Raw genomic sequence first — 21,098 nt, forward strand, 5'->3', positions numbered from 1 at the left:
TAAAACCCTTTTTAAAAAAGCTATATTTATTTATAAATTTAAATTATAAAATTATAATCCTTTTTTATATAAATAATATTTTAATTATATATTTTAAAGAAAATAATACAGCCTTTATAAAGATTAAATAAAAAATTAAAATAATATATAATATTAAGAATTATAAAAAAGCTTAATAATTTTTAAAAATATAAATCTTTTATAATTAGAAAAAAAGCATATTATAATATTATTTTATAATTTATATATTAAGAAACTAATAAATAAATATAAATTATTAAGAAATAAGAATTTATTACTTTTTATATTTATACTTAAAAAGAAATTTAAATAATATTAAAAATAAACTTTAAATTAAAAAATTAAATATATTAAAAGAAAGTAAGTTTTATTTTTTATATAATAATTATATTATGCTTAAATATAGCTTTTTTATATTTTTAATTTTTAAAATTCCTTATAAATTTAAATTTTAAATATTTTAATATTATAATATAAAGGGAATTAAAAACCTTAAATAATTTTATTAATTAATAATAATAAAAATTATAAATCTTTTTAAAAATATATAATAACTTTCTTTAAAGGTTTTATATATTAAAAAGTATATAAATAAATAAATTGTTTTTATTTTAATAACTATGGTTAAATTATTAATTTTTAAGCTTATAGCTAAAGAAATTATAGCTTTAAAATAATTATTTAAAAATATTACTTTAAATTTAAAGAAGCTTTAAATTATTTATTATAATAATTAAATAATTATATATTTAATTATTAATAAGCTTAAAAGGCTTAATATAAAGCTTAAATATATAAATATTTTATAAATATAATTAAAACAAAAATTTAAAAAAAGAAGCTTTTAATATTATTTACCTTAAAATAAATAAAATATTTATAAAGTTTTAATATTAATGGCTATTATTAAATTTTACATACATTATATGGTGGAATCCTTATGTTCATAGTTAATTTTAATGGTTGATATAATAATGTTCTTTATATTATGTTTTGCTTATTTTAATATATTGCAAGGGCTAGCTTTTAATTGCTAATTTTAATGCCTTAGGTAATTTCCATGATTAATATTATAAATTATTTATAAATTTACTAAGTAGCTGTTTTTTATGGTATATTTATTATTTATTAAATTTAATATACCTCCTTAAGCTTATAAGTATTATAAAATTTAATATATATTAATTCTTAATTGCATTTTGCTTATAAATAAATATTTCTTTTATTAAAGTTTCCTTATATAAATTGTTTTTAATGTTTTATAAATTAAGCTATTAAAGAATTTTTTTATTTTTAGCTAATAGTATTTTTATTAATTTATTTATTATTATTTATATTAATAATATGTATTTTATTATAATTAGTTTATTTTAAACCTTTTATTATAGTTAATAATTATAAATATTTATATATTATAGTTTTATCTTAAGTATAATAATTTTAAACATTATTAAGTTAATTATTTAAGTATTATTATATTTAATTTTAATGATTTTATTATTTAATTTTATAAATAGCTTAATAAAAAGCTTATTAGTAAATAGCGTTTCTTTAGTTATTTAAGCTAAGGCTAGGAGTTTAGCTTTAATAATAAATATTATAATTATATTTTATTTATTTACTTTTTAATTAATAAGTTTATTAAATAGCTTTATAATAAAAGCTTATAAGCTTTTTTAATTAATAAAGTTATTAGTATATAAAGCATTATTAATAATAATAAATTCTTTTTAATTTAAAAAGCATAGCATTAAATATTTTATTTTAAAACAATATAGCAAGATTTAATTAGCAACATTATAATGCTTTTAGCTTAAATTAATTAAAAATCTTATTAACCTTAATATAATAAAAGTAATATTTAATTAAGTAGAAATTATAATAAATAATAATAATTTAATTTTTCTTTAATAAAATTAAATTTTATATTTTAAGATAGTAATAATGCATAATAATAACTTTTTAAGAGTTATGGGAATCTTATAAGGAATATTTATTTTATTAGCTAATTTAATAATCTTTTTAATATATATGGTTTAAGTTAGCTAAATTTATCAATTTTTATAATTTTAAATGATTTTTATTTTAAGGAATTATTAAATAAAGTTTCTTTTAATGATTTTATACTTTTTTTAAAGCTATTTTATAAGCTTATTTATTTATTTTTAATAGTGTTTTTAATATATAATAATAATATTATTTATATAAAAAAAGAGTAAAACGCTATCTTTAATATAATAATATGGTTTATATAATATTTAATTATTTTTATAATAAATAAAAGTTTTTATAAATTCTTTTTATTATAATAATAATGAAATTTAAAGGCTATAAAGTGCTTTATTAAGTAATAAAATAGTTCTTTTTATTAGTATTTATGCAGTATTTATATAAATATGTTTTAATTAATGGGAGTATGCATAAAGGCATTAATAATATTGTATTATATTAGCTTTAGGTTAAATTTTAATATAATTATAATAAATATATAAAAAGATTATTTTACTAAGGTAGCTATATAAGTGTTTTGCATTTATCTTTTTGCTTATTAGTTTTCTTAAATTATTAATTAAGCTTTATATTTTTAAAACCTTTTATATTTATTAAAGTTATAAATATATATTTATATATAATTTAGAATTTGTTTTCTTATTATATAAGGACTTTTCTTATTAATTTTAGTTTATAATCTTATTTTAATATAATTTTATAAGTAATTAGCTTTTATTTATTTAAATAAGTATTTAAATAAATGGTTATTAAGATCTTTATGCTCTTTTAATAGCTTAGAGAAATTATTTTTTTTGGTTTTATTTTTTAATATAAGTCTTTTTTAATTTATGCTTTATTTAATATTGTTTTATTGGTTATTGCTATTAAAGTAGCTTTAATGCTAGTTGTAAATACGGCTTGCTATAATATATTTATAATGGATTTATTGTAAGATGAGATTTTATTTTTGCTTTTATTTAAATGGTATGGGCTAAAAATATTAATAGGGGAGATTGCAAAAGTATGGGGAGTAATTTAAATTTTATATTTATATAGGTATTATTTTATTAATTTGCTGCGGACTGCCCTTTTTAAGCACCCTTTATATTTTCTTTTAAGGTTTCTTTTGCCTTATTAATATTATTATTATAATTTATTATAAATTAACCTTTTTAAAGTTTTTTTAAGAAGTTATTTTTAAATAAATCTTTTCTTTTTAAGTTTAATATTTTATTTTATTTTAAAAAAGTATATTTTCTTACTTACTTCGTAAGATTTTTAATGTTTATAGTAAGAAGTTTATTTTTAAATTCTTTTTAGTTTTTATTAAATTATTTCTATTTATTAAAAATAATATTTTTTATATTAATAATGTTTTTAATTATAAGTATTTATATTTAGTAAATATTTAATAAGCTATAGCTAATTAAGTAGCTTGTTTATATTTATAGTTTTAATTATTAATATCTTTTTTTTTAATTAAGCATTAAGTATTATAATATATGCCTTATATTTAAAGATATATAAGTAAGCTTAATTTAATTTTAAATTTAGTTATGAAATACTTATATGCTTTATAATTGCTTTATAAAACTTAAAGTAAAGTGTTTTTTATTTTAAGTTATAAGTTAGCGTTTAATTATTAAGATATATTATTATTTTTTTAATTTTTAGCTATAATAAATAAGGTAGCTTTAAACTTATTTGCATTATATATATTTTCTCCTTAAGTATATTTTTAAGCACTTTATATTATTATTTTATGTTTAAGTATTTAATATAAGGGGCTGAATTTTAATATACTTAGATTTAAGAAAGTTTTTAATAGCTTATTTATAGCTGAAAATTTCTTTATTATATTTAATAATTTTAATTTTAATTTTATATTATCGCTTTATTATCTTATAAAAAAACTTAAGGATATAAATAAGGTTATTATTATTTTAATTAATAAGGTAATAATTTTATATAAGGCTTAAAACTTTATATATAAGTAAGAATTATAATATATAGCTATGAATTCCTTCTTTATAATTATGGAAGTTTAATGCAATTCTCTTGCCTTTTTATTTATAAATTTTCTTTAATTCTTAATAAATTTATTATATAATTTTAGCAAGAGTATATGCTTTATACTTTATTATTATTAATTTATAAATGCATATTTCTTAAAATAAATTTATTAAATATTTTAATGCTTTTAATCTTAAATAACTAAGTTTTTTATGTTAAAGAATAGCTTTATTAATAAGCAATTTCTTTTTAATATAAGATACATATTTCTTTCTTTATATATTAAAAAAGCTTTAAATTTCATTAAGATAATATTTAATAATATATTAATTATAAATACTTATAAGCTTTATTATTATAAACTTATTATGCTGTTATAATATAATTAAATTATATTTATTATCTTAAAATATGCCTTTTTTTATAATTATCTTAAAGAAATAAGAATAGTTAATAATCTTAAGTATAATACAATATTTTTAAGATATAAGATAATATTTTCTATTTAAATAAGCATTATTCTACATATAATAACTAGGAATTATTTATCCCTTAATTATAAATAATTATTATAAGTAGCTAGCTATGAATTTATTAACTATTTATTATTTTTAATAATTAAGATTATATTTATTAGGTTTAATATTATTAAGTGCTTTAAAGGGTATTGTTTTTATAATATTTATAATAAAAGCTTCCTTAGCCTTAATATTAATAATATAATATTTTAATAGTTAATATTTAACCTTTTATATTGGTTTGTTTTTGGTAGGTTTTAAAGTTTTGAATTTTAATTTAAATTTTAATTCTTAAAGTGCTTAAATCTATGCTTAAAGATTAGCATTATTTTTTAAGGCTTTTTATATCTTTTTTATAGGTTTTGCTTTAAGTGTTATTAATATAGCGCCTTTTTAAAGAATATATAATAATAAGCTATAAGGGCGTAAGGATTTATATATATAGGGTAGCTTTTTTAACTTAAGGAGTTATATCTTTAATTAGCTTAATTTTTACGCTTTTCTTTATATAATTTTATTATATTCTTTTATAGCGGCTTTAATTATTTAATAACTTAAGTATTTTCTTTATTATTATAGCTTTTTTAGCTATTATAAGTAATTATAAATATACTTTTTTAACTTTTCCTTTTATAAGGTTATGGCTTATTAACTTTTAATGAAAGTTTTGCATAATTTTATATTATTTAAGGCTTTTATTTATATAAAGTTGCTTATATAAGTATTATTTCTTTAATTAAATATATAAAATCTTTAAATTAAATTATTATATAAAGTATTTAAAGTATTTCTTTTAAATTCCTTTAAATATAAGTTTTTTTTATATATTAATTTAACGTAGTTTATTAGTAAGTGGCGGATATTAATAAGTAGCGGAATTTCGCAACTTTACTTAATTTTAATTAATATTAATATTACCTTAAGGCTAATAAATAAATAAAAAGTTAGCATTAATTAATGCTAACTATTTTTAATTCCTTATTTTTAATTACTATAATTAATTTAAAGTAATTAATATAAGTATAATATAAGTTTAAGATAAGTAACTTTTAATAAAAAACTTATATTTTATATTAAATAATGTTAATTATATTATTAAAAATATAATTTATTATAAATCATTAAAATAAATATATTTATATTATTTAATATTAATTAAGCTGGATTTGCTATAATATAATTAAAATTTAATTAATTTAATTCTTTTTTATCTTTTTTATAAGTTTTTATATTATGCTTAGTTTTGCTATAATTATTATATTATTATTTAATTAATTTATTATAAATTGCTTCCTTAGCATTATTATTTATTTTATTAGCTAATTACTTTTTCTTTTATTTTTTTTAAATAAAAGCTTAAGATTTTTTAATAATAAGTGCTTTTTTAAGTTATACTTAAGTTTTTTTAGCTTTTTAATATTTAATAAGTATTATATTAATATCCTTAAAAGTATAAACTTAAGTTTTTAAAATAATAAGTTTATATATTATTATTTATATACTTTTTGCTATTTAATTAATAGTTATAATTAATATAGGGAAGCTTTTTTAATAAGTAAAAATCTTACTTTTAATAAAGCTGAATTGCTTAATAATTTGCTAAGCATTAAATAATATTTAAGATTCTTAATATTAAGGAGAAATAAAAAGGGTTTGCATAAAAGTTTATAAGTATATATTAAGCTTAAAAATAATAAAATTTAAGTTTTAAGGTAAAATTTTAATTCCTTTAAATATTGCCTTAATGTTATTCTTTTTAAAAGTTTTATTATAAGCTATTATAAATATAAAAAAGAACTTAAACTTAATAATATAGTTAATAAATGCTTAAATAAAAAGGTTAATTTAGTTATTATATATATGCTTTAAAGGTAAGTATAATGTAATATTTAATGGCTAAAATAAATAAAAAGAATATATTAATATATTAATAAAGATAATATTATTATTCTTACAATATTAATTAAACTTAATTAATATATAGCTTTTATAATTATTTAATATTAATATTTAATATATGCTTTTTATTTATTACTTAATATACTTATTAAAATGCTAAATTTATTTTAAATTAATTTTATTATTTATTTATTTATTTAAAGTAAGTTTAATAACTTAATTATTTAAGAAACTTAACTTTATAATTTAGCTTATAAAGTAATAAGTACCTTAAATAATTATAAATAATAAAATATATTAGCTTTTTATATTAATATATTTAATAATTATAGCTTATTTTTAGTTATTAAGCTAAATTAATTTAATATTTTTATGCTTATTAATATATATAATTGTTATTAATATAATAATTATTCTTATTATAAAGTTAATTTTATTAAAGTTATAAAAATTATTATTTATAATTTTATATTTAGTTATTATATTATAAAGCAGCTTAAATTAATTCTTAATAATCTTTAAATTTTTATAAAGAGCTCTTTAATAATTATAAGGATAATTAAATTTAATTTTAAAAGTAAATTATAAGTTTATAAAGCATTAAACTTAATGCTTATTAATAAATTTAATATTATATAATGCTAGCAAAAAGTTAGCTATATTTTTTATATTAAAAAGTTATAAGGGGAATTTTTAAGTATTTTACTTAATAATATATTAAATAAGTATTTACTCTTTAATTTAATTAAGTTTATATATATTAATATATAATTCTTTATAAAAGCGTTATTAATTTATCTTATAATAAAGTATAATTTTAAAAATATAAAAGATTTTAATAGCTTAGGTTATAAGTAAGGGTTTTGCATTATTTTTTTTAAACTTTTAAATTACTTAAATAATTAAAAAGATTTTATTTTTTTTAAATAAAGAATATATTAATAATTATTAATTTTTAATATATTAAATATTTAAGTAAGTAAATTAAAGTAAAATTAATATAAAATATTAAGATATAATTAGCATTAAAATAAAACCCCTTTATTAAAAGTTAATTACTTTAAATTTTAATGCAATTATTTTTAATTACTTTAAATTAATTAAATTAATTAAAAATATGGAATTAAAAGTAGTTAGCATTAATTAATGCTAATATTAGCTAAAGTTAAGTAAAGTTGCGAAAATCCGCTACTTATTAATATCCACTACTTATTAATAAATTACATTATATATATATTTTTTTAATAATTTAAAGTAGTTAAATAGTTTTCTTATATTTATAATAAAATTAAAGTATTTTATTATATATGCTTTATTTACATTATTTTAAAAGGTTTTTATATTACTTTTAAAGTAATTTTTTAATTAAGCAGCATATTATTTTATATTTAGGTGCTATAATTTAAAGTAGCTATTTAATAAGTTTTTTTTATTAATTTATTTTCTTTTTTATTATTAATGATTTAGGATTTTGCATTTTGCTAAGCATATGATTTTTTAATATATTTATTTTATTAAATATTTAATATTTTTTAATTTAAAAAGGAAAGGATATTTCTTTTTAATATATAATTTAAATTTAAAATTTATAGTTTTAATTATTTTAATTGCTTGCTTTTATTAGGGTAGCGTTAAGGGTTTTTTTCCTAAGATAATTAATTATATTAATTTAATTTAAGATAATAAAACTTTTAATTATTAAATTTTATATATATTATATAGTAGATTTTTATATTTATGGTTAATTTTAATGGTTAATATAATGATATTTTTTATATTATGTTTTGCTTAGTTTAGCGTATTGTAGGGGCTAGCTTTTAATTACTAAATTTAGTACCTTAAGCAATCTTTATGGTTGGTATTGTGAATTACTTGTGAATTTACTAGGCAGCCGTCTTTTATGGTATATTCACCGTTTATCAGATTTGACAGCTACTATTCATACTGGATCCCGCACATTTCTCCGAATTGAACTTTACTATCAGCACGTTTCCAGCAACTCTTCTCTACAACCGGTTTCCCAGAAACCGTTTTAACACCAAATGAAAACGGGAAAAATAACCACGATACACAAGAAGAGCGCAATTATGATTATAATATGAGGCAACGATGGATTTTATTGCTAAACCATTGGCGCCGTTTCTGGGGACTGTGATCGTGTATCGTTTCTGGGATCTGTTATTGCTCTGTGCAGATGCTGCGAAAGGTTCTACCTAGGGGTGGCTCGTGCGGGTAGCCTGGGTAAAGGTACCTGTATTTTCTGGGTCCCATCTTCAAGTACCTCATTGGTAACGTGGCGAGCGCGCTGTTGAAGACTGCCGTTCTCTAGGCACGGGAAGAACATCGTATAATGGAAGCCTTGGCCCACAACGGACTATCTGAAGTGCAGTTGCTTCAGGGCATGGTACGGGAGATATTATGGAGCGTGATAAACACGACCATACCAGGCGCCTCAGTCTGGTGATGCTGACTTCACCGAAAACGGTGCTTTGCTATGAATCATCCTAGTCTCGTTCCTATCCTTGTCTGCCTTAGACGTATCATTATCCGCTACCAACTCTTCCTTCTCCGCCACGAAAAGCTCAGATCCACTCGCTAAGTACAATACCTTAGGTAATGAGTACATCAGTGCTTACAGAGGCGGGGTTGGACATAAATCAGGGCAGCCCCCATCGGCCCTTCCCCTACCAGTCTCATTTTCCTCCCTTTGGCTCAGGATGGACAGCGAAGCTAGCGACGATCTCGAGGGAGCAACAAGCTTCTACTGCCCGCCAGAGGGGCATCTCCAACATCGCCGTACCCTACAAGAAAGCTCAGCGACAAGCCAGTCGGCGACCGAATCCGTTTGTTTAGTGCTAATATGTTACCCACAAGAAGAGCGACGCCGTGGTGGTTTCTGATAGGAAGATCCCGAGCTTGGGCGCCGTCTTCCTGCTCTGCTCTGTCTGTGGCTCTCCTTCTACAATGAGTGACAGGCGGAGTCTATTATGTGCAACTACATTGGAAGATTTCCGAATGATCAGGGTTATCCGCTATGGAAAGTCACTCATCATCAACTCGGACGATATCTTGGTCGGGGCGACCCAATAGAACAAACATCCTTTTAGGCAGCTGGTGAAGCTTCGTGAAACCACAGCCGGCAGACTTGCTATCCCCGCGGGTCGGGTGTGTCACCTAGTCGCCTTTTCACATTCTCCCTGTGACTTCTTCTTTAAAAGAGGAGTCAAAGGTAACAATCTGCCCAGAGGATCAGTATTCAGTATGGCCACAATCTCTTGTCGACTGCATTGCCTGGCCGCTGATCGCGCTACGTAGCAGTTGGCCCCAAACAGTGTCCTTATGGCGGCTTAATGCATTCTTCATCCGTGTTTTCAACGCCATGGACGAAGACGTTCTCGAATTGTCGCGAGCAAGAGAGCTTACAGAGGTGCGAAGTAATCAATTCCTAAGAGATCTTGCCATCCGAAAGCAACTAAACACAACATTCGCATTCCCAAACCGCGGTAGCAGGCCCCCGACTCAAGAACCCTTCCAGAACGACTCCAACATGGCCTGGCGAAGGCCGGCTCGGTGTGAGGAAGGGTCCTGACGGAACTGCTCCAACCAACCGTCCGAACGATTCTGAGGAGACAGACATAGTACCCGAAATATGGCCATCATACACTGCAGCTGCTGCGCATCCACGAGGGCGTGGTGGTTCTTCCCGACCAGTACGTGATCTGTGCCCATCATGATGGGAAAGATGATTGGCAAGGTTAACGGGAACCGCTTGTTTGGTAGTTTGGCTCCTCGAGGGTTTCTCTGAAAGTAAGGGATCAATGGGATGCACTGGGAGTCAGGGGGGAGTATCCCACACTCCCCCTCTGACTCTAACCACTCGCGCAATCATGACAGGTCATCTGTGTGGAAGTGCCAGACTATGAAATAAGTCTCTTGCGAGATGCCCTGCCGCCTTAGTTCGTCTGCAATCTGCTTTGCAGTCTTTGAGCCCTGAGTAGAATGATGTGCTTGAACCGACTTCATCATCATGCGATCCATGTTGCAATCAGCAGTGGAGCTTTTTTGAATGATTGCTCGGAGGGCTTTGGATCCATACAAGGTCCGGCAATCCATCGTCTTAGTTCCATAAGCATCGTACATGCCAATTTCGAATACTCTCCCTGTGAAAATATTATACTCGAGATCGACGAACCTGAGCGCTGAGACAGGCGACTTCCCCGGCCCCAATGGAGTCCATGAGTGCAAGGACTTTCCCCATGGCAGGTTCGTCGGACCACTTGACTTGCAAAAACGGAGAGACATGCTCTCGTAGTTTTTGAAGTTGCGGGAGGTCTGTTTCACGAGGGTTTGGGTCGCGCCATGCAGTGCAGAGAGGTGATCTTTGCAAAATCTTGAGCCGCCGAAGCCAGGCTTGGTGCACCGTTTGTTCTCACATATCTGATCATGGCTACTTGATTTGAGGTCATACTTCTCAAGCGCGTTACTCAGGTCAAATTCAGTTTGACACGAGATGCATCTGGTCCGCATGTACGGTCCGCCTTCACCGCGGCGAAGAGCAGTGGTCTCAAAGCTCAAGGTCGCGGACGATGGGCAAAGTCTGCTGATTATGTTGTCGACAACTCGGCAAGGCCCGATGCAGTTGAGGCCCAGATGAGCAAGGGAACGAATCGAGAAACCTGGATATTCTAGTTGTAAGTCAGTCACCGATAGTCGTTATGGACGGTACATGGCCTGGACTCACCACCAAGTAGCTTATTATTTCTTTCCGACAAGGAGCGCTGCTGTTCCCCGATTGTGTCAATGGCGAAAACGGCCCGTGACAGAGGGAAGGGGGTCAAAATTCCCGACACCCAGTGGAATTCCCCTTTCCCTGGACTGTCATCAGCTTCAAAACCACTGATGGTGTCATCTTCAGTGAGAGATTCGTCGCCCTCGGCCGCAGTCGTAGTCGCATCCGCATCCGCAAAGTCTGTGCGTATGATGAACTCCTTAGGTTTCGGAACGTCCGTCAGAGTGGTGAAATGACCCAATTCTCCATGCTTCTTTTCATGCTCGAGATATGCATCTCGACATTTCCCTCGGCCCATGACATTATCCACACATTGTGGAATGGAGCAAACCCACCGACGGTGTCTGTATGCATGAAAGGTTGCCGTCGCTTTGTCTGCAAACAATTCTATGCAGCCGCTCTCTTCATGCAAAACACAAGGAAATTTTCCATGGTGCGCCACGTTGGCATGCATGGCTGCCGCTTTCGGGTCTGAGAATCGTTCCCAGCATGCTTCTCGATTTGCCATGGGGCACGGGTGGATCAGTGGCGGTGTGTGATCATGCACCTTCTTCATATGGCTTTTCAAGCTTCCCTCAGAACGGAAGACCGATTCGCAGCCCGGATGAAGGCACGGGATTGTGACGGGGCCGTGTCCGTTTTTGATATGCCTTGCTAAGCTTGACGAGGAACTGAAAATCTTTGCGCAACCCTCCTCGTGGCAGGGGAACCAGGCGCCTTCATGTACAACCTCGACATGTTTCTTGATCCCGAGTTTCGACGTTAACGTTTTTGAGCAGCCTTCCACTGGGCACCGAAACTCCATCTTGAGATGTTCAGATCTCTGATGCAGGTGGAGAGCATGCTGGGATTTGCACACGACCTCACAATCCTCGTATGGGCAAGGGAAAGTCTGCATGTGAGGATGCTTCTGTTCGAAATGAGATTGCATGTCCAAATTGTTGAGGAACATCTCATCACATCTCCGTGCTGGACATTTGTTGTATTCGATATCTGGGTGACAGGACCCCATATGACGGTTCCGATGGCGAGGCGACGTGAAGACCTCGTCGCATTCTTCAATTGGGCAGGTCCACGCTTCGTCGGTATGGACGATCTTGAAGTGTTGGAGCTCCGCCGCACGACGGAGGAAGAAAGTCTTGCAGCCTTTATCCTTGAGGCGGCAATATACGACACTCTCCGCATGCGCATCCAACGCGTGCGAGTCCCTGTCCTGGTCGGATCTAAACAGTTCAGGAAACAGAGGGCTGGAGCATGCTATACGGCCATGTTCAGGGTGCGACCTCCTAACGTGCGTGTGCATTTGGTATATCGTGTTGTATGCCAGCTGGCAACCGGTCACAGGGCAGAGCCACGTAGCGTCTGAGTCTGTACTGTGATCGTTTCTGTAGTGTTCTTTCTTTTCTTTGCCTGTATGAAAGAGAAGACGACAACCTAGAAAGTCGCATTTGAGTGAAGGAATCCCTGGGTGCTTCTTCTTGATATGGTCTCGCATGGAAGATTTGGCCGAGGGCGTGTTGTCCTAGACATCGCAACCTGGAACCGGACATCTACGCGTTGGATAGGTGGCGCCTGGCGAGGGGTTACTCGTAGTCTCAGCTACTTCTGGTCTCGGTGTTATTGAAGAGTCGTTAGACATAGGAGCCAGGCGTCTTCTTTTTCCTTCGGAACGTGGAGCTCCAGCCTTGATTCAGTTAGAACAGTCGATGAGGGAAACAGTGCATATCGGGAACTCACTCTGGCACGTTTCTTTGCCATCTTCGCGATGAATGAGAGGTCCACCTCTTGCCTTGGATGACGAACTTGGATGTCGGGAAGTCCGATGCAATCAGGAAAGCATCTAAAAAGCAGGAATACATCAGTAAGTATCTTGCAAATCGAAAACCTTGGAAAGGTCAAGTAGCGAAACGGACTTACACATGTGAGTCTGTTCACAGGAAACCACATCCCATCTCTGCCAGGGACCATTGTGTCGCTGTTCTCTTGAACAGCAATTCCAGTGGGTGGCCGGTAGAATCGGCAGGGTGATGCTTTGTCAGACACGTGACCGGTTTCCCCCCGAAAGCTCTCCCGGCCCCGCACAGGGGAGCGCAGCGATAGCAGCGCGTCATCTGCCAGCGGCAGCGGCCAAATTTTCACCTAAACACACATGCAATCAATGATCTTACTGTAAACGCGCGTGGGAACCTCTAAACGCGCAAACTCCCGCTCAGAACGGTCACTATCACGTGCCTGTTTTTGCCGAGGTTTTCCGAGCCTTTCCGTAATTCTACGGTTGTTCATACAGGACACGAACACGTCCGTCTTTGAAAATACGCGAGCCTCCTTCGTCATAACTCTGACTTTCTCCGTCGGCCCTCCCGCCTCCCACCTCGTCTTCGACTCATTCTCGTGCTTCGTCACACAAGACGGACCCTTTTGTGGACAGTGTCCGTCGGACAAGTATTGCAACCATGGCGGAACACAACATTGTTGTTTTTGCGGGCGACCACTGTGGCCCAGAGGTGACTAACTACCCCCGAGCTTTCCCACCCCCAACTCTGGCTGGAGAGAGGCTGACTTTGGTTATTTGACAGGTTGTTGCTGAGGCAATCAAGGTACGAGTCTAGTATTTGCGACCTGCAGTCAAGCACGTCTGACGCAGGATTCAGGTTATCAAGACGGTCGAGGAGCTGAGCCCGACTGCTGGCAAGTTCAATCTGCAGGACCACCTGCTCGGAGGGGTAAGTCGTCTCCCGACGACGGATCACACGGGCCTAAAGACATCCACGAGAGAAGTCTCTTGCTAACCTCGGCGTTTCTCCCCAGTGCTCCATCGACCAGACCGGCACCCCCCTCACAGACAAGGCCCTCGCCGCCGCCAAAGCCGCCGACGCCGTGCTCCTTGGCGCCATCGGCGGCCCTGAATGGGGCACCGGCGCCGTCCGCCCGGAGCAGGGCCTCCTAAAGCTACGCAGTGAGATGTGCGCCTATGGAAACCTCCGTCCCTGCTTCTTCGCGTCCGACGCCCTCGTCGAGTCCTCCCCCCTGAAGGCGTCCGTCTGCCGCGGCACCGACATGATGTTAGTCCGAGAGTTAACCTCAGGCCTGTATTTCGGAGAGCGAAAAGAGTACGATGGGCTTAATGCGTTCGACACTACTGTTTACACGAAACCAGAAATCGAGCGTATCGCGCGGTTGAGCGGCTACCTGGCCAGGACTAGGGGAGACTCGCGGGTTATCTCGCTAGACAAGGCAAACGTGCTGGCGACAAGCAGACTCTGGCGTAGTGTCGTTGAGGAGGTCTTCAAAAACGAGTTCCCTGATCTGAAGGTTGAGCATCAGCTTATTGACAGCGCGGCCATGATTATGGTCAAGAACCCGACGCAGCTGAATGGCGTAATAATAGCGCCAAACTTGGCAGGTGAGCGAGGCCCTTGGTCCACCTCGAAGGCGGTTTAGCTAATGAAGTTTCAGGGGATATTCTCAGCGACGAGGCGAGTGCCATAGCTGGAAGCATAGGGCTCCTCCCGAGCGCGAGTCTCTGCGGGATTCCGAGCTCTGCAGTGCCTTCTATATGTGAACCGATTCATGGTGAGACTCCTATCCTGTTCGAGCCCTCATGTGGACATCAGTCGCTAACGCAGATGACAGGTAGCGCGCCGGACATATCAGGGAAAGGGATTGTCGTGCGTCAAGACCCCGTTTTGGGCCATTCCTATCCATTCGCTGCAAGTACAGAGCTGACATCATTTCCAGAATCCCATTGGCACCATCCTTTCCGTGGCCATGATGTTCCGGTACTCTCTGAATCTCGCCCACGAGGCTAAAATCGTCGAGGACGCGGTCCGCGCCGCCATCGACGCCGGGCTGAGAACCAAGGACATGGGCGGCAGCACGGGCACCGCAGAAGCAGGAGATGCCATCGTTGCTGAGCTGGTCAAGATTCTCAAGGCGTGAGATGTCGAAGACCTCATGACAACGGCAGAGGCTGTCTCTCGGACATCACGACGGATTAAGGAGATACGCAGCCTCCAGTGGCGTGGCGGAAGAGGGGCCTCGGAGCGTGAGGGGTTTTTTCTACCGGAATGGTGCGCACTTCCTTGACCGCATCGAGGAACTCAACTGGCAGTAGATATTTGAGTGGTTCATTCTGCTTCTTCAAACGCCCCTATTCTCCACCGAGTCCAACCCCATCTCTCTGTCCACCACCTTCCTGATGTAGTCCATACCCCTGTGCCCACGGTTTCCGTCTCCGCAGTCGTCGACGATAACCTGAACGCGCTTGTCCGCCTTATCCCAGTCTAAACAAGCCGTCATCTCTTCCATACTCTATTTCCTGGACCCGGTCGGGATGGTGCAACGCCGCGTCATCTGCTTATAATCCAGACACCACTCGTTCGTTGCTATACCGCGACGGGAGACCCCGAGTGGCGCTCACGGACTCCTGTGTGTGACGTGTTATGTCAGGTGAAGTCACACACCCCTAATTCTCCGTGTCACACACCCGATGTCTTTCCAAGCGCTTTCCGGCAGGACTGAACTGGGTTGCTATCTAGCACCGAAGTCCCGGCTCCAATGGCGTGTGTCTCGGACGCAAGTAGCAACGTCACCTCACTTTCTCTCCTTTCTCGCCGTTTCTGCCAACTTCACAGACTGACGTTGAGTTAGTGGCTGCCGCCGTTGTTCTGGCCTGCGCCAGTCCATGAATGCCCAAGTGTCCCCGACGGCTGAAAAGCAAACGCCTTGACAACAAAACCGTGAATATATTGACTGGGTAAAAACATTTAAGCCTTGGGGATGTGTCGAAATATCCTTGGGAGCGGTTAGGCGATATTGGGTTAAATACTAGCTCAACGATCAGCCATTATGGAGATTATCAGATCCAACTAACGGTAAATATACCGCAGTTAAACGGTTTTATAATAAATTTATAATAAATATTATAATAAATACCTTTAAATATTAAAATTTATAAATTAAAACTAACTTTTATATTAAATTGAATAATTATTATATTAATTATTAATATTAATTATAAATTATAAAAATTTTATTATATAAATAATAAAAAATTTAATAATTAAAAGTTTAATTATTTTAATTATTATAAAATTATAATTAATTATTTAAATATAAATAATTTTATAATATTTTTATTAAAACTTAATAATTAAAATAATTAAAATTATATAATATAATTTATCATTAAATAATAAATATTACCTTATAATAAATTTTTATTATATTTATTAACTTTAATTAATTTTAATATTTATTTAATATAAAGGAATTAATTTAATTTAATATTAATTAATATTATCCGCTCTTAATTTCTTATTTTTAATTAATTTAATTAATTTAAAGTAATTAAAATATATATAATATAACTTTAAATTAAATAACTTTTAATAAAAAAGATATTTTTAAATAATAATTATATTTTCTTTTTTTAAATTAATCTTGCTTTAATTTACTTATTTAAACATTTAATATATTAAAAATAATAATTTATTATACTTTTTTATTTAAAAAAAAGATAAAATTATTTTAATTAATTAAGTAATTAAAAACTTTAATGTCACGGGAGGGACATACAAGAGACAAAGCTCTCAAGTCTTGCTCAATATTATAGAATTCTAAATAAGACCTCGTCTGGCTAAGAAAAGAGAAAGGGAGGAAAGGGTTCCTCCGATGGCAGCTAAGGTTTAAAAGCTAAGGGCCTCCTGGCTGCAGGTGGTCTGCGCGTATGTTGCCTGCCGCAGCCCAACTGCCAGCCACCCTGCCCGCAGCGCCCAAGACATTTAAAAAAATTGTATAAAACTTATATTTATAACTTAAATTATTAAGATTTTTTATATTTTTCAAATTTTGTTATATTATTAAATAAATAAATAATAATATTATAAAAAAATATATATTAATTAATATAAACTTAATTAAATTAAAAAATAAATATTTATTTAATATATAATTAAGCAAAATATTTAAGGATTTTTATTATAATTTTTTAATATTAAAAATATAGCTAATTTTTTATTAACATTATATAATATTAAATTTATTAATAAATATTAAGCTTAATGCTTTATAAATATATAATTTAGCTTAAAAATTAAGTTTAATTATTCTTATAATTATTAAAAAGCTTCTTATAAAGATTTAAAGATTATTAAGAATTAATTTAAGCTTTTTTATAAAATAATAATTAGAGAAAGTTGATTGCCAGGTAGTTAGGTTTGGCGGTTTCCAGACACGCGAACAGCCGTTGTTCGGCCGTTGGACTGGTCTTAACAGGAAAAACACCTAATTAAATAAGTAGACCGGTCCCAGGGTGTGAAGCATCGGTGGTCTCCTTATCGCCATCGCCGTGTGTCGACTGTACACGCGCCTCGCGAACCGTCGATCCTCCATTACCGCCGTCGCCACTCTCCCCGTCATCTTCATCGATCACATAATGCCCTGCTTCGGCCCCAGGCGGCTGGTCCCTGAAGATAAAAGCACCCAGCACGTCCCTCTCGGCATTGTCCCCGGTCTCGGCAAACGCCTGGCCCGCGACCTCCTTCCAGTCCTTGCTGTGGACCACGCGGTGAGGCAGCCCCCCGGAAGACCCCGCCGGGGCCGCGTTGTCGTAATCCTCGGAACCGACCGACATGGCGCTCGCCGAGTCCTCGCTGTCGCTGCCGCCCGCGGCCGGCTGCGCGGGCACGAGGCCCAGCTCGATGGCGAAGATCATGGACTGGTCGAACTGGCCCCAGTCGGCCAGCGCCTGCTTCCTCAAGGTGTTGTCCGGGTTGCTGGAGCCGGACTGCATCCGCGAGGACCCGCCGGCCGAGGGCGTGTGTTTCTGCTGGGGCACCTGGCTGAGGAGCGCCTTGATGCGGTTGACGCTGTCGCTCGAGAACAGCCTCGCGATCCCCGCGGACAGGTCCCGCGTGTTCAGGGACTTGCTCCTCTTCAGGTCCGAGTCCATCACCAGGGCGAGGCGCAGGTGCACGCTGGGGTGGCATGCGAACTCCGATGTAGCCGCCGAGGTGCTGTTGACTGCGCCCAGGTTCTCGGCGGTCAGGGACGGGCTTGATATCTGGCCCGGGTCTTGGAGTTGGGATAGGCTGACGATGCCCCGGACTGCGTCGTACATCCAGTCCAAGCTGTCCGGGGCTGACTGGTAGCTCCTCACGGCTTCGACGAGGTCGTGAAGACTGGGCAGCTTGGGGCCGACCTGAGACGGCAGCTTCGCATCGACGACGTGTAGTATCAGGGGAAGTGATGTGCAAGAAGTTCTAAACACATGTTAGCTCCGGATTCACGAGGGGGCGTCAAGGACGGCTTGTGTACGTACGAACTGAGCGGTAGCCACCTCGACAAGCGGAGCTGTATGAGCTCCCTGAGACACCGTACAGCTCCAGAAGCTGCTTCCCGTATCTCCAATCCGTTCTTGGCCAATGCAGATGGATCTGGCAACGTGCCGCCCGATCTCGTTGATATTGCCGCCAGTGTCAATTGGAGACACTCAAGGTGACACAACCGTGTCATAGCAGAACTACCACCGGTCTGTCAGCTGCATGAAGTCGACTCCAGTGCTCGGTACACTTACTGGTAGGCGATGTACATCAGATTGGTGTATAACACGACTGAATCGTGGTGGAACTCGGCCCCTCGGCCACTGCCGTCAGCGGCACCCGACCTTGCTCTTATTCCGTCCCCTGGCATGGGGAACCTCGCCGTAGATCGTTGATACCAGCTCCTCAACTGGCCTTTACACCGCTCGATCTTGGCTGCTTCTTCTTCCCCATATCTCCTGGCCCACTGCGGTGCTTCGTCTAGGGGCCAAACGAGCACCAGCAGGTCTGTGAGCGCCACCATAAGCTGGATGTGATGAGCCAGCATCTCGATCAGAGACTTCTTCGTCCCCGAATTGTACACTCGGCTCCGCTCGATCTCACTCGCCAGGTCCGCGAAGCTGAGAGGTGCATGCGCCTCGGCATCAAAATCGAAATGTGCTCTGGTGACTTGTATACATGTACGATAACTCAGAGATAGGATCCGGTCACGGAGGACGATACACCACCAAAGCCTCTTGAGGTCATTCTGGTGCTTGAGCACCCGTGATCGCTGGGACTCGGGCCACTGGGTCTGGTGTAGTGAGGAGTACCGGTGAGCGCCGGCGATTTTCGCTTGCTGGATCGAAATGCTAAGCCAGCTGCTACTGGCACGGGTGTTGTTGCCACTCGGATTTGGCGACCATGATGACAGCAAGAGTGTGGCTTGGGCGACTGCTATAGGGCTGTACTCGCTTCCGAAATCGAAGAGAAGCTGCGGCACAAGTCAGCGCTTCGACCTGTGGGAAGAAATTCCCCATCTCACTCACCTTTGCTCTGCGGTAGAACGCAGACCTGGCCACTTTGACATCTGGGAACCCCAGAGCCTTGATGCTATTCCGAGATACATACTAAACAAGCGAAGTCAGCAACGGCCTCGGCGCGGACGTTAGTCTCAAACTTACACCACAAACAGAGAACAACATGGCGTGGATCATGAGAAGTGATATCCTCGTCGACACGTGCGTTCCCTGGGACTGGGAAGCGTACATCTCCCAGAAGTCCCCCTCATTCAGCAATGGCATGATGGGATGCACGTGGAGGAAGAACTGCTTGACAAACTCGTCCAGAATCGTCTTGGTTGGCACTCGCAGGCAGCCCTGCAGGTCCAGGTAGTTGACGTCCTGAGGCGGGATGGCCGAGAGGTTGTTCACCTCGATGAACGGGTAGTACGTGTACGTGATGTCGGCGCCGAACCTCGTGCTCTGCTCCCCGCTCCACTGGAGCCCTGCTCGGGCGGGCGGATAGTGCTGCACAGGTGGTGCCGGCATTGGAGCATATTGCATTGGGATCATCCGTTGTGTGCTGGTTTCGGCGTAGTGAACAGCCGGCCTCCCGCCGTTGCTCCCCGTCACGGTCCCCTTGGGAGGCTCATGGAAGGCAGTTGGGCCACCGTGGAGGTTCTCACTCCCGGCGTCTGACGCGGTGCCAGGGCTCATGTTCGCGTCTCGAACCTGCTCCACGGCTGCCGTCGACTCCCCCGAGCCGCGCCGCTGCGAGTCATTGGAGGGCTCGATACTTGTCACTGACGCGCCGACATTGCTCCCGTCATCTTTCTGCTTTCGGCTGCACGTATACCTTCATCAGCTGTGTTCCCGCCGGTGAAAGAAGATATACATACCGTCGGGTTGCCCGGCTGGTGACAACGCATGTCTCGTTGTCCAGGTAGCAGTTCATACACGGCCTGCCCCTTTGCGAGACATCGCAGCGAACCTTGTGGGATTGGTCAGTGGTTGTGAGTTGAACTGGAGGCCCGAGAACCGACCTTGCGTGCTCGACAGGCGAGGCATGCCTTTGCTGCTCGTTTCCTGATCTTGCTGGGCCCTCTGAGGGAGTTGTCCATGATACCAGCAGCGGCTGACGAAGGGCAGCCAGCTTCCGGGTCTCGAGGCCCTACCGTGGTCGTGTAGAGGCCGAATCAGGCTCGAGCTATGTTAGGACACAGGAAGAGGGATGTGGAGCTGTGGGGCACTCTCAGGGGCTAAGCTAAGCGTTTGCCCACCCAGATTCTGGGGTAGACCAGGATCAGGGACCCGGGAAGCCTCCACGAGACCACACGTGTGTTTAGAGGTGCGCCCTTCATGAATTTTGGGCATCGACGCCTGGGACCGAGAAGCAGTGGACCTCCATGCTTTTAACCTGGAAGTAGTTCAGGCATTTTTCATTACACCAAATCTGCATGGAATATGGCCACTTGGGCCAATGTTTCGACAATATAAAAACAGCCGGATGGTCCTGGGATTAACTGTTGCTGCTTGACCCGGCCGGTAAAATAAGCTCGGCTAC

At 35.9% G+C, this 21,098-nt stretch overlaps 3 protein-coding genes across 3 annotated transcripts; 1 reads left to right on the forward strand and 2 right to left on the reverse strand.

Annotated features, from left to right (window-relative positions):
* Positions 1–10,328: 10,328 nt before the first annotated feature.
* Positions 10,329–11,530, reverse strand: INS49_002721 (uncharacterized protein; the record flags this gene model as incomplete). The annotated part of the gene is made up of 2 exons (XM_043163525.1): positions 10,329–11,128; positions 11,185–11,530. The coding sequence occupies 2 exons, from the start codon at positions 11,528–11,530 to the stop codon at positions 10,329–10,331; spliced, it is 1,146 nt and encodes a 381-aa protein (XP_043032031.1).
* Positions 11,531–13,685: 2,155 nt separating this feature from the next.
* Positions 13,686–15,171, forward strand: INS49_002722 (uncharacterized protein; the record flags this gene model as incomplete). The annotated part of the gene is made up of 7 exons (XM_043163526.1): positions 13,686–13,703; positions 13,809–13,829; positions 13,884–13,955; positions 14,041–14,635; positions 14,689–14,805; positions 14,866–14,915; positions 14,971–15,171. The coding sequence occupies 7 exons, from the start codon at positions 13,686–13,688 to the stop codon at positions 15,169–15,171; spliced, it is 1,074 nt and encodes a 357-aa protein (XP_043032032.1).
* A 2,350-nt stretch (positions 15,172–17,521) lies between these two features.
* Positions 17,522–20,655, reverse strand: INS49_002723 (uncharacterized protein; the record flags this gene model as incomplete). The annotated part of the gene is made up of 7 exons (XM_043163527.1): positions 17,522–18,494; positions 18,554–18,754; positions 18,809–19,527; positions 19,583–19,663; positions 19,718–20,378; positions 20,434–20,525; positions 20,578–20,655. The coding sequence occupies 7 exons, from the start codon at positions 20,653–20,655 to the stop codon at positions 17,522–17,524; spliced, it is 2,805 nt and encodes a 934-aa protein (XP_043032033.1).
* Between the last annotated feature and the right edge of the window lie 443 nt (positions 20,656–21,098).

The sequence above is a fragment of the Diaporthe citri genome (assembly GCF_014595645.1).
Source record: "Diaporthe citri strain NFHF-8-4 chromosome Unknown scaffold_1, whole genome shotgun sequence".
Taxonomy (NCBI): Eukaryota; Fungi; Ascomycota; class Sordariomycetes; order Diaporthales; family Diaporthaceae; genus Diaporthe; species Diaporthe citri.